Raw genomic sequence first — 12,212 nt, forward strand, 5'->3', positions numbered from 1 at the left:
CTTCCTTGCAGAGCTGCTGCTTAGCCAGTCTGCCCCAGCCTGTACTGGTGCATGGGATTGTTCCGTCCTAAGTGCAGGACTTTGCACTTGTCCTTATTGAACCTTAAGATTTTTTGGCCCAATCCTCCAATTTGTCTAGGGGTCACTCTGAACCTTTGGAATGTAGTGATTTGCAGAGGTGGCTTAAAGCAGGGTGGTCCAATTTCTAAGAGGCTGAGGGCTGCGTGCCATGTGGGTCATACCAGTGTAAGCCACAGTTCCCGGAGTCGCATCCCTTCCCCCCCTGCACCACACAGGCAGTGCCTCCCTACCCCCATGCCATACCATGTATGGGGAGCCCTCACATCAGTTCTCTTGCTGGACCCTACCATGGGCTCTTCTAGTGCTGTGGGTTGCATGGCCTTGCCCCCTGGAATGGGAGTAGGAAGGAAAAGTCGAGGCAGGTGGTATGAGACTAGGGTCTCCAGCTCCAGAAAACACTGGAGCAGCAAGAGGAGTTGTAGCCTGTAATGTGGAGCCCAGGGCTGCTCATTTAACTGGTGCAGGCTGCCAGTTGGACCACCTTGGCTTAAAGTGACCATGTGCATGTTTCTCCTACCCCAAATTCAGTCAATCCTGTCTCAAATGAAGGAATGAATAGTAGCCTTTCCCCCTTAAATGCAAGTAAAATCCACATTGGACAGGTTTTGCCTTCTGTGAGACTACTAGAGCAATATTTACCTTGCCACTTGGAGCCTGATGGAAGGGAGATACCTGAAGAGCTGTCGCTTGTAATTCTTAACTTACTGAACATAAATGGAGTAGAAAATCTGGACCTTCCTATAACTTGTTTGAACTTGTTTACAACTTCTAACAACTTACAAAAGTTGCAGTCTCTTGCAATTCAGTTATTGTCAAAGATTGTCACCAAAGGACCAACATGTACAGTTTGGGAAAGGAATATTGATTACAAATATGAAAGCACTGAAGAATATTTTCTTGGGCTGAAGAAGGCATTTTTGTACTCTTTTAAATTATTTCCACTTGCCTATTTTTAGTTCTTGTTTTCCCATCCTGTTTCAGCGACCAGTCATATGTGATCAGTTTTGTGGTGCCTAACCAAAAGAAGCTGACAGCATTGGCTGGACAGAAAAGTGTCAGTGGGTCATGGATTGATATCTGTAACAACCCTATCATGGAAGCTGAAATACTGAAAGAAATAAAAGAAGTTGCAAACAAGAGTAAGTAAAGTTAGCTTGTCTGCTGTACTAGCCAATTCCAAATGTAAGTCTGACCATATGTAGAGAAGTCTGCCCTACTTGGGGCCTCACAGTTGCCTGCCTTCCTTTCCCAAAAATTAGAAATGGGGCAAAGACAATGCACTGACTTTGAGTTTCCTTCAATTTATTTTTACTAGAAAAATGCATGCTAGTCTCCTAATCAGTACATCCCATGAGAAAGATACTGTTGCTTGCTAAACTGTGAAATTTTAACTAAGATGCAGGTTTCTTGTACAGTGCATGTAAGGACTGGAAGGAGCAAACAAAATGTGGGAAGTAGGTTGTAAGAGCTATTGATAGTGGTGGTATGGCAGGGAGCAAGTGTGTGTCAGCGAAAGTCTCTTTCCAATGTTTTTGTCCTTCAAGCTTGACCTGTAGAATTCCATGTTGTTTCAAATAATGAAGATCAAAAACAACTTGAGGTGACCTTTTCAAGGAAAAGATAAAATAATAAGGGCTTTAAGCCAAACATTAGAGGGGGCATTATTCGTTTTGGGCTTTTTTTTATGATGATCCAACCAATAGAGTAGAAAGAAGACTCTTCCATCTTCACTGCTATCTTAATCAGGGTGAGTAAACATCAAAAAAAAATTTAAAAACCCAAGAAACCAGATTTTAAAAAAATTAAATCCAGGGTTTTTGATGTAAGCATATTTTTGTTAAGATGCTTTAAAAAAACCACTTTATATAAAGGTAGTTTTAATGCAAGATATATGTTAAAGCTCAAAGATACCATCATGGAATAGGGATTATTATACCTTCTAATTATATACTATTTGAAACAATATATTCATGTAACCTTTTCAGAAGTTTTAGGCATAGGCCTGTTATGACCTATTTATGGCTATATATTAGGGGCCCAATCTTATGGGGTTCCCAGAGGATCCTCTGTAGATTAGTAAAGATTGGGGCTTGGTGCTCAGTCTAGATCCTATTAAGCATCTCTGTGATGCTTAATGTGTTTTCAAACTGGATTAGTGTGTCCAGAGATCATAGACAGACAAGGTTCTTTGGATAGATGTGATATCTTTTATTAGACCAACTAAATAATTGGAAAAATTTGTTTTCTGCAAGTTGTTGGGCATAAATGCCCTTCTTCAGGCACAGTGAGTTGGTTGTCTCCAGAGAAAATCCTTTTTAACAGCAGTATATGGAGATGAGAGAGAACAGACCTGATTAGCCACCCATCAGCCCTACTGTCTCTGCACAAGTATGTGTACCTAGTCAAGCTCTTACATTTCTCTAAAAGTACAAAGTTTCAAGAAGTTAAATGAATAAAGAATATCAAACAATATGAATAAACTTCTTGTAGAAAACAGTAATTAAATCAAGTCTTCCTGACCAGTGATTTTTAAATCCATAATTTAAACCTATTTGATTTTTAAATCAATCCCATATATATATTCCATTTTATGTTCCTTTTAGGGATTGGCTTAAATCCTTCACCACTTGTTAGCCATAGTTTTATCTAAAATGTATTTAGATTTTTATGTAGCCTTCAGTCTTTGCAACTACTAAACAGACCACCATGAATTTGGAATTAACAGAACATTCTGCAGTTACAAATAGGCCTATCTAAACATGATGACATGTCTGTATTTCAATAATAGCCCACAGTTGCAGGGACTGAAGGTTGCTAATGGGTTAGCCATGGATGCTGGTTGGTGTTCATCAGTCTATATTTACTACCATCTAGTGGCTGTACTAATGTTAGACTTTGGAAATTCAGGGTGTGTGGTTTTTGTTTTTGTTTTCTAATTCATATTTAAAGTCGGCCTTCAGCTACTCCTTGAGTCTCTTCTAGCCGCAAGCGTAACAAAACAGCAGTGAAGGCTACCAGTGATAGTAGCTCAGCCAACCAGCAGTGATGGCATATGGCATCTGTTCATCAGCAAGTGATGGTGGATTGCAGTGGTAGCAGCTATTAACTTTTTTACATCCCCCCCCACCCCCTTCCTGCTTAAGTTGGTGCTCTAGCTGCCTTTTTAATTAGGCTGCTTCTGTCTGTCTGTCTGTCTGTACATGCCTACACCAGAGTCATGCACACTGGAATCGTAGTGCCATGTGCAATAAGCATGTAGCCTTTTTTAGGACTCTGTGCACAGGCTTGGTCTCTGGGTTTGCCTTTGAGGAAGTGGGGTAGGACGACAGGAAGAAGAATCTGTGAACCTGAACAGTGCATGCCCCCAGTAGCTGGTGGGGTATGGCTGCGCCGGCAGCAGTGAGTGGGGAGCTCCCACAGACTCCTTTTTTTCTGCAGGGGGTGCAGTGCCACACGGGGTTCATGTGTACCTGCATACACCCCCTCTATGTCGCCCCTGTCTGTGGAATTGCTGATGGCAGAATTCCTGTGATTGAGGCTTACAATAAGCTGATCAACTCTGCACCATGGAAAAGGGCAAGTGATAGTACAGTCAATCTTATACCTGAAAGCTTAGCAGAGTTTCCAGATCTGAGAGAGATCTTCTGCCTGAGGTCAAACTTGGGTATTTACCAGATGCATTACTGGCATGTATGGGCTTGAAAACATTTTTAACTTTCAGCATTGACCTGGCTCCACTCTGTGAGTTGTTGCAAATTCTGCTATAGCAGTGCCTGTCAAGGCTGTGCGTCCTGTGCCTGGTATTTCTGCAGGAAGGGTTCGGGCTGCCCTGCCCTTTTATAGTTTCCCTTTGCAGCTTGTAACAGCAAGACAGAATCTAAGAAGTGTCTGATCTGCTGGCTGCTAGTTGTGAACTGTGATAAGTGTACTCCTTCTACAGACCCTCATGACCCTTCAACATATAATCGCCATCGTATCTATTCACCTGCCTGACTGGGTAATTAGAGTTAGATCTACCTGTACAGGGCCACTTAATGAACCGGAGGCTACAAGCCCTGTTCATATGCAAGGCCCACTTTTTTTGGAATCCTCAGCACCTTGGGCTTTGAATATGAGGGAATACAGGAGAGTTGTACTCTCTCCATGCTTTATTCCAGTTATATAGGGGCAAAAGACAGCTTTAACCATGTCTGTGGCCCCAAAGGACCCTGCTGGAGAAGAACCATTGTGCTAGGTACAAGCATGGAGCAAGTCCGTCCCTGTTCTAAAGAGCATGTAGTCTTAATAAATGTTAAATCATTTACACCTTTTCTATTGCTAACAGTCTGTTTCAGAAGAGTTGTAAGTTCACCTTAGTTTGCTTTGTAAGGAAGGCTTCTTTGTATGCAAAACTGAGCTCTAATGGCCGTGTCAACTTCTAAGGAATATGCAATTGTACTATAACAAAAGGAGAGAGAAGCCCATTCATATTGGACTCTCTAAACACATTTTGCTTCCAGGAATAAAGCACTTTTTTATTTTTAGCTTTTGGACAAGACCTTTCTGGCAACTGAATAGCTAGATAGCTGATACTTAACATGATGAAATGCAAACTTGTATGTGGCTTGATATCATAATGCCTAGACTGCACACTAAGAATACCTATTTTTGCAATGTGCAGAAAATGTGGAGTCCACGTGTTATAACAGGATGCAAAATGTCCCCTGTGTGGGAATACAGATGCACAGATATGTGCACAAGAACATTACTGACTTGTATTTTGCTTTTTTTGATGCATGCTTCTACAAACTGAGCTTATTAGGCATTGCAAAAATAGCATCAAAACTGCCTAGTAAAAGTATGCACAGTTTGACTGGTTCTGAAATACCTACTGTACAAAAGGAAGTTAAGGTGCTGGATTTTCACCTTCCTTTAATGCTACTATGGGTAACAGGATGGCCTGATATAGTCCTTACTTAATTAGCTCCCGGCTATGTTCTACAACTGTACATCATTGTACGCTGAGCTTGTCAGAGTGGAGATTCTTTGTTTTGGTACTTTAACAGTTCCCCAGCTAATGGATCTATAAATATGAGAATTACATACCACACGCTACCAAAATCCATGGATGGTATTACTTGGTGCTAAATATTATGGGGGAAAGTTTTTTAATTTGTCGTCTTCAGCAGGTGTCACTTCCATTACTTGTATTTGAGCAAGTTGCTGCACCGTGGTGTAAAGAATACTGCTGAGTGCAACTTTTAGCCTTAATTATTACGCAGTGTGAATCTGTTTTTATATGGGAATAGAAGAGCATATATGACGCTCATTTTTTCTTTGCTCTCCCCTTGTCTCTGCAGTGAAACTGGAGAGGTTTGAAATACCAATCAAGGTACGATTAAGCCCTGAACCATGGACCCCAGAGACTGGTCTAGTGACTGATGCTTTCAAACTGAAAAGGAAAGAATTGAAGAACCATTACCTCAATGATATCGAGCGAATGTATGGAGGCAAATAGGCTTCTCAGTTGTATTGACTAAAAACTGTGCAGAAGGTTCCTTCTCATATCCTCCATGACCAAACTTAAGCCTCAGAAGTTTGGACCTCCTTATCTACTGTAGACACCACGTGCAAGTTAAGACAGTACATGAAATTGTCAGACTTCCGTAACCTTTGAAGCCAAGAGCTGAGGGGAAAATGCTTTTTTTAATGAACCAGACCTAGCTGCTAGCAGAAAAGAGATACTTAAATGATTATAATTGTCATCTCCAGCTTTGAGTTAGGTAGGATTGTGTGAAACAGTGTGACTGGAGCACTGTTTTTTGGTTTTTGTTTTTTTTCCCCCAGGTGTTTCTGTAACACATTCCAAGTGTTTTTACATCAGCTGTTTTCCCTCAAATTTTCCCTTTTATCTGAAAAAGTTTAAAATATTGATTTAACTCATCTGTGGTGATATTCATGGAAGAGCCAAGGTACTTGGTGAGGAAGACTATATTTTAATATTTGCACTGTTTAATGAAATAGGGTGAAGATAAACTGGGAGAAACTAAACACCAATTTGCAGCTTTCAGTGTTGGTCTAATATCTGGAATCTTGGGTCCTTTTTTGTGGTTAAAAAGATGTCTGTCAAACTTCATATTTTCCAACATTACCTAAAAGACATAAGGGTGCCTATATATATCAGAGGCTGCTCGGATGCGCTGTAACATGTCGGAGCAGACTTGATTTAATTGAGTCTACTGGAGCATGGTAATTACTGCACTCCAGCATCGTGTGCGTCACTGCCCCACCACCTTTTTTCTTCCCAGCACAGGGACACTGATACATGTGATGCTCTGGGCGCTTTAATTAGAGCAGCTCTTGGAGCTGCTCTGAAGCATCCTGCCTCCCAGAGTGTGTCTATAAATGCCCAAAGACCCTTTATCATTAATCCCTTCATGGCTAAAGGGAATAAGCTGGAGGGCATAGCAAAGCATTTGGTCCCAGTTCTGGAGACTACTATGGCCCCTTGTGTATTTGGAATCTGAGATTCAAAGGGAATTCAATTTACAACCCCCCCCATTTCATCTGGCCATGAACACAGCTCAGCAAGATCCAGAAATTGGAACTACAGATGATTAGGTAAATGTTCCTTGCAAACCATGGAATTTGTTTGTGCTGCAGAATTAATATTATAGGGCACTAGAACTGCATTGCTGACAGACGGAATCTTCTGCACACTAGTTAATATCTTGAATATATTTACAGTGCCTAAAAGGGAGCATAAATTACACTTACTGAATTAATAAAGGTGAACTGAAAGGCTCTTTAAAATAGTTAATTGTAACTTCATTCTTCAGGTGTTCTCTTTGATATACATTTTAAAATGGTTTTTTCTTTTTTATTTAACTTGCCAAGACGTTCCTATTCCAACAGCACTTTCAGCTTTAACACAAAGTTTTATGTAGAATTAAAGCTTCCTTCTACTGGAAAAGCTGCTGATACTAGTAAGGTCACCAACTAGGTACAGAGCCAGGATCTTAGCAGGCAGGCGATGGTCAAATCAGACAGCTGTCTCTAAAGTAACATTCTTGCTGTGGGATCTTTAGACTCTAATCCTCTAAACTTTTACAGGCACATGTAACTTTACCTTGTAGCACTATTCATGTGAGTGAAGTGTGTAAGTTGACAGGATCAGGGTCTAAACTAACATTTTGTATTACCTGTTTTATAAAGGGATTTCTGTTTCCCTTCAGATGTCAATCAAAACAAGCTGCAGTTGGAAGCCAAGTTTCCCATTATCTTGTTTTACCTGTGGATGATGATCTAGGTGTCCAGTTAAGGAACTTGGTGTGCTGTGGGTTGTATTAAAACAAGGGGACAAATCACTTGAGCCAGAACTTTGTTTGGGAGTTTTTTTGAAAATGTTTTAATAACTGGAAGTTGTAGATGTGCTAAGATGGGAGGGAGAGATACAATTCAATAATGGTTTGCAATTTTGGGTAGGCAACGACCATTATTGTATCGCTTCAGAACTGTTTTGTTTTTTTAAACTCTGGGCTCGTGCGTCCTTGCTTGTTGTTCAGACTTGAACCATAAATACTGTAAAAAGTGGAAACTCTTGATACTGTTCTGTTTTTGCACTTTTTCTTAATCATTTATATATGTCGCTTACCTTTTGTACAGATGTGGCCCTCAACTGCGATATAACTTGAAGTATTTATAAGTTTCTTCTATTCATAATATTTTTAAGTGTTATGTATATGACGGTTAAAAGGACAATTATCTGGTAATGCTACTTGAGTGAAAGGTTTCATAAGAAATTTCTCTTCAGTATGTAGTGGTTTAAAAGAGCTGGGCAAGTTTTTCCTTTTATCTGAGGTGTATGTGGATCTTCTCAACTTTCAAAGTGTGGGGGGAACCCACAGGTTACTAGGTGGACCCTTCCTCTGAGGACCAGTTCCCATATTTACTCAAATACCACACGTACATTTCCTCCCAGGAAAACAGCCCTCCAAAATTGGGGTGTCTAAACGGAGGGGGAAGGGGGAACCTGATTAGAATAGAAACATGGACAAATGGAAGCAGGGAGACACTGCTGCAAGACGGTTGCCCTGCTTATTCCTTTACCAGCTGCAGGGAAGAAGGGGTAGAGTTCACCCTTCAGGGCCAGCTAGTGTGTTAACGCTGCCAGAGTCAGGATCTGCTGCAGTCCGTGTTTAACCAGGGCCGAAAAAATACATTTGCTTCATTTTGCCTTCCCAAAATAAGATGCGTATCTCATTTGGGGGACAAGTGGTATGCGAAAAAATATGGTACCTTAAACTTTCAAGGGATACTTTTGATAACTGTGATAACTTTCACATGCATGACTCCTATAGCCAACCCCGAACACTGCCAACTGATCTTGCAAAACCTTTTGAGGGAAAAGCAAATCAATTCTTTTAAAGCCAGCTGCTGCTAGTTGTGCATGAAATTTGAACAATCAAAGGGACCAGGAAAAACCCACCTTTTTTATTAACTAACCACATACACTGGATTATAAATACAGGAAATGCTTCCCATGTCAATAGTAGCTTTTCAGATTATTTGGTCTTGGAGAGCTGTTCAGTCTATTCTGTGTTTATAAAAAAATTACTTATGTCAAATAATAGCTTTTCAGACCACTGCAAGGAAACGATCATTAAACAAGTGAAAGAAAAAGCTAGTTATTTGCACTGAAATCTTTCAGCAGGTCTTCAGATTTTATTTTTCCCCCTCCAGAGGAAATATACTTACTGGCTTCTACTCTTTACCTCTGTCGTACTTTGTCGATTCTTTTGTTGATTGGGGGGGGAAGGGGATTAATATTTGCACTGTGTACAAGTTAAACTAATATTTCACAGATGAAATACAAATGAACTGGTTCAAGAAGTCAGTGTTTCAGATGTAATTTAGTGCATGCTGTCTTAATCTCCTAAAGCCATTGATTGCAGAAAGTCATTCATTTCTAAAATGGAAGGAACCAAAGAAGGGGAAGCACACTTCTAGGGGCAGCAAAGTCAGGCTTCAGAAACAATTACTCCTTGGAGTCTGCTATCAAAAGAAGGGCCTGATCATCCTGTAAACCACCACTTTGTGACTGTACCAGCATATTGTTCACTGCCATTAAGGATTTTCAGTCTTCATGGCTGTAAAATAAATAAGTAAATTCTTAAGTAATGGAGAAAAACACTTCCCAATATGAAAATTAAGCCTATAAACCCCCATTTGTAAGGGGTAGCTCCTACTAGGACAAGTTTTTCCTACAGGGTCTCTGCACTTCCAGCAAAACTAATCTCTTCACTAAGATGGCATAGCTGCTTGACAGAGCGAAGCTATGCTCCTAGAAGAATAATTATCTACCTCCCTGGGATGTTAAGGCATGCATTTAAAAATCAGTGTGAATTTAAAAAACTGCTCCAGCACTGATATAACAAGGTGACTGATAAAGTGGATTACTATTTAATCTCTTTAATACCCTAAGATTAAACCAGATGTTTAATTAAAGCTAGTTAAACTTAGTAAATATTTGTTGTTAAACTGTTTCTTAATTTGAAGAAATGAGCAGTGCTAGGGCAGGGCTTTTTATTTCTCTGAAATATTGGTTTGCTGTTAGTAGTTGTAATTTCCATAAGCAAGCTGTTTCCACCAACAAAAGTGGGGTCCAGGGCACAATTCAGAAATCTGGGTATCGTGTGTTCTTGTTTCTGCATTGAAGTAATTCTTTCAGGACCTCTCTAGTAAAAAGTTCCTAATCAGCTGTCTGAATTAACATTAGACGATATGTTCCATCAAGATTCCCATCCTCCACTATACTGAATCCCATACAGGAGGCAATCTGTTCTCTTCAAGTAAAAATGTGTTTTCTGTATGTGTAAAAGACTGAGCAAGACTGGCTGATTTTAAAATCTGAGCCATGACAGGTCAGAGGGCCACATATTACATCTGCCTTTGTCGCCATTTACCTAACATGCACTACTACCCCCAAAGCAACACCACCATAGTTTCCACTTTTGAAAGCCAGGATCTTGAAATGCATAAAGTACAAAAATACCACAATACCCTGCCACTTAAAAGGAAACATGTCATACAAACAGAGCTGGAAGGACCATCTACCCATCCACCCGCCCCACTGAAGGCCTTTGCAGTAGATTTGTCTAGCCTTATTGTGCCCATGTTGTGGCTTGCGGGCAAGATTTATGGCCGCAGGAAAATTTTGACTTTGCTGGCCTAGTGCTGTGGAAATGGGCTAAGTCTGACAGTGCAGCAAACAGTAATGACCATTTATCCACCCATTCTTTAAAACCTCCCACTAAGGGATTCTCCAGGTCACTGTTTTAGTGCTTAACTATACTCTGTAATTAAGAGCCTTAACCTTAAATTTCTGTAAAAAAAAAAAAAAAAAAAAAAAAAAAAAAAAAAAAAAAAAAAAAAAAAAAAAAAGTTGATTACTACTTATCCTGCACCCTGGTGGACATAGAAAATAACTGATCTTACACAGCTGAACCCTTTCCCATCTCCTCTTTCCTAGACATTTTCTTTCTTTCAGGTTTGTTAATGTCTTACCACTCTCAATACTCTCCTCTGTGCTCCCCCCCGATTTGGTCTCTCACTTAAAAGCCTCCACTGTGCAACACAAGATGCCACGCTCCAACTGTAACCTTGCCTGTGTTTAACAGAATGCAATAATTACCTCTCTTGTCCACATTTTCACTGAGTCCCGTGCTGCTGCCTGTCATTTCTGCAACATTATTCCCCAGCTTGTATTTCTGCATTTGAGTTTTCCCCTGCTCCAGATGCAGCACTTCTGCACTTTGCTGCATTTCCTCTCATTGATTGCAAACCACTTCAACTTAGCAAGAGGTTTTCTGAGTTCTAGAAATATCCTCCAAAACGCTTGCAACCACTCTCAGGTGAGTGGCCTTACAAACTACAATAGCGAGAACCCTTGACTAGCGCACAGCTGAGGACAGCCCTAAAACTCTGATGAGATGCTGCTGATACAAAGCCATCTAACTATTTTTTTCACCTGTTCTGGCTTGTGTTCTTTGGTAGCTGGGACCAAAAACATTTCCTCATGTTAAACACCTGGACACAATTTTGTTGTGAAGACAGAAGCAAAAAAGAACATGACCTTTACTGCACATTGTCCAGCTCCCAGCAGACAGGACTTCTGTAATTTCTCTGCCCTGTTTTCACTTGCCCGGTAGCTGTGAATTTTCTCCTCTTTAGAGTGTCGCCTAGCAGGGTTGGCCCCATAGACCCCAGTCCAATTCCTGTCTTTTGCTGCTTCAATTCCCTAGCGCAGCCCAGGCACAAACGGTAGGAGGGGGGGACAGCACACCTGTCCAATGCCGTCCAACAGCGAACACTAGCAACTTGACCTACTATTTCTTTCCCACATTTTAGCATGTCGTTACAAACAAAATGTTCAGTTGGTTTAAAAAACAAGTGCTGGTGACATCTTCCCACACTCATGGCCTGCAGGGGGGAAGAGTTTAGCATGAATTACCTGGCACAGCCAGATTTTTACCACGGAAAATTAGACCGCAGCACAGGCAGGAGTTGGGGCCTGGAAAAGAAAGCTGGTTAGCACTAGTCAGAATAAAGCAGCCTGGATAAGAAAGGGCCAGAGGAAGAGCATAAAACTCAGTTCCTGTTTTTCAAAAGTCACTAATGCCCAGCGAGTCGTCTGGTTCCTTTTCTGTACAGCTCAGCGTACAAGCATTCACCCCGGGTAGCTGAGGGCTTGGTCGGTATTTCCTGGCAGGGGATTTAACTTGGAAGGGAAAGCAGCCAAGCCCAGAGCATGCAGACCTCGCTGGGGAAAAGCAAACGCAACACAGCACCCTCCTACGGAAATGGCCCTTGGCTTGCTCGCACCCACCCAGCGCGCAGCTTTATGTACGTCCCAGGCACAGCACGCCGCCTGCTCACGCCGTGCTGGCCCGCTCGCCGCAGGGGTAGGTTTTAGTTCCGTGCGAGCCTCGTCTCCGCTGCAGAAATGGGTCTTTTGGCAAACGAGCCGGGCTGCCACTGACCCCGAGCGCGCTGGCATCGGCCCTTCGAGTCTGGCCAGGGAGGGCCCCAAATAACCCGCCTGCACGGGCAGGGCAGGGCAGAGGTGGACCCCGGGAGCCCCGCCCGGCAGC

At 41.6% G+C, this 12,212-nt stretch overlaps 1 protein-coding gene across 7 annotated transcripts in view; it reads left to right on the plus strand.

Moving 5' to 3' along the window:
• Positions 1-9,581, plus strand: part of ACSL4 (acyl-CoA synthetase long-chain family member 4) — a 69,262-nt gene extending 59,681 nt beyond the window's left edge. For 6 of the 7 annotated variants that reach the window (XM_019540413.1, XM_019540412.1, XM_019540416.1 and 3 more), the window contains one exon: positions 5,421-6,106. In XM_019540413.1, the coding sequence (XP_019395958.1) occupies positions 5,421-5,578 (158 nt within the window). In that variant the 3' untranslated portion in view covers positions 5,579-6,106. Of the gene's footprint in view, positions 1-5,420; positions 6,107-6,131; positions 6,139-7,577 lie in introns of those variants that run through there. The other variant, XM_019540418.1, reaches the window with a different exon arrangement.
• Positions 9,582-12,212: the final 2,631 nt, after the last annotated feature.

Source organism: Crocodylus porosus, unplaced genomic scaffold, assembly GCF_001723895.1.
Source record: "Crocodylus porosus isolate Cpor-Errol unplaced genomic scaffold, CroPor_comp1, whole genome shotgun sequence".
NCBI classification, from domain to species: Eukaryota; Metazoa; Chordata; order Crocodylia; family Crocodylidae; genus Crocodylus; species Crocodylus porosus.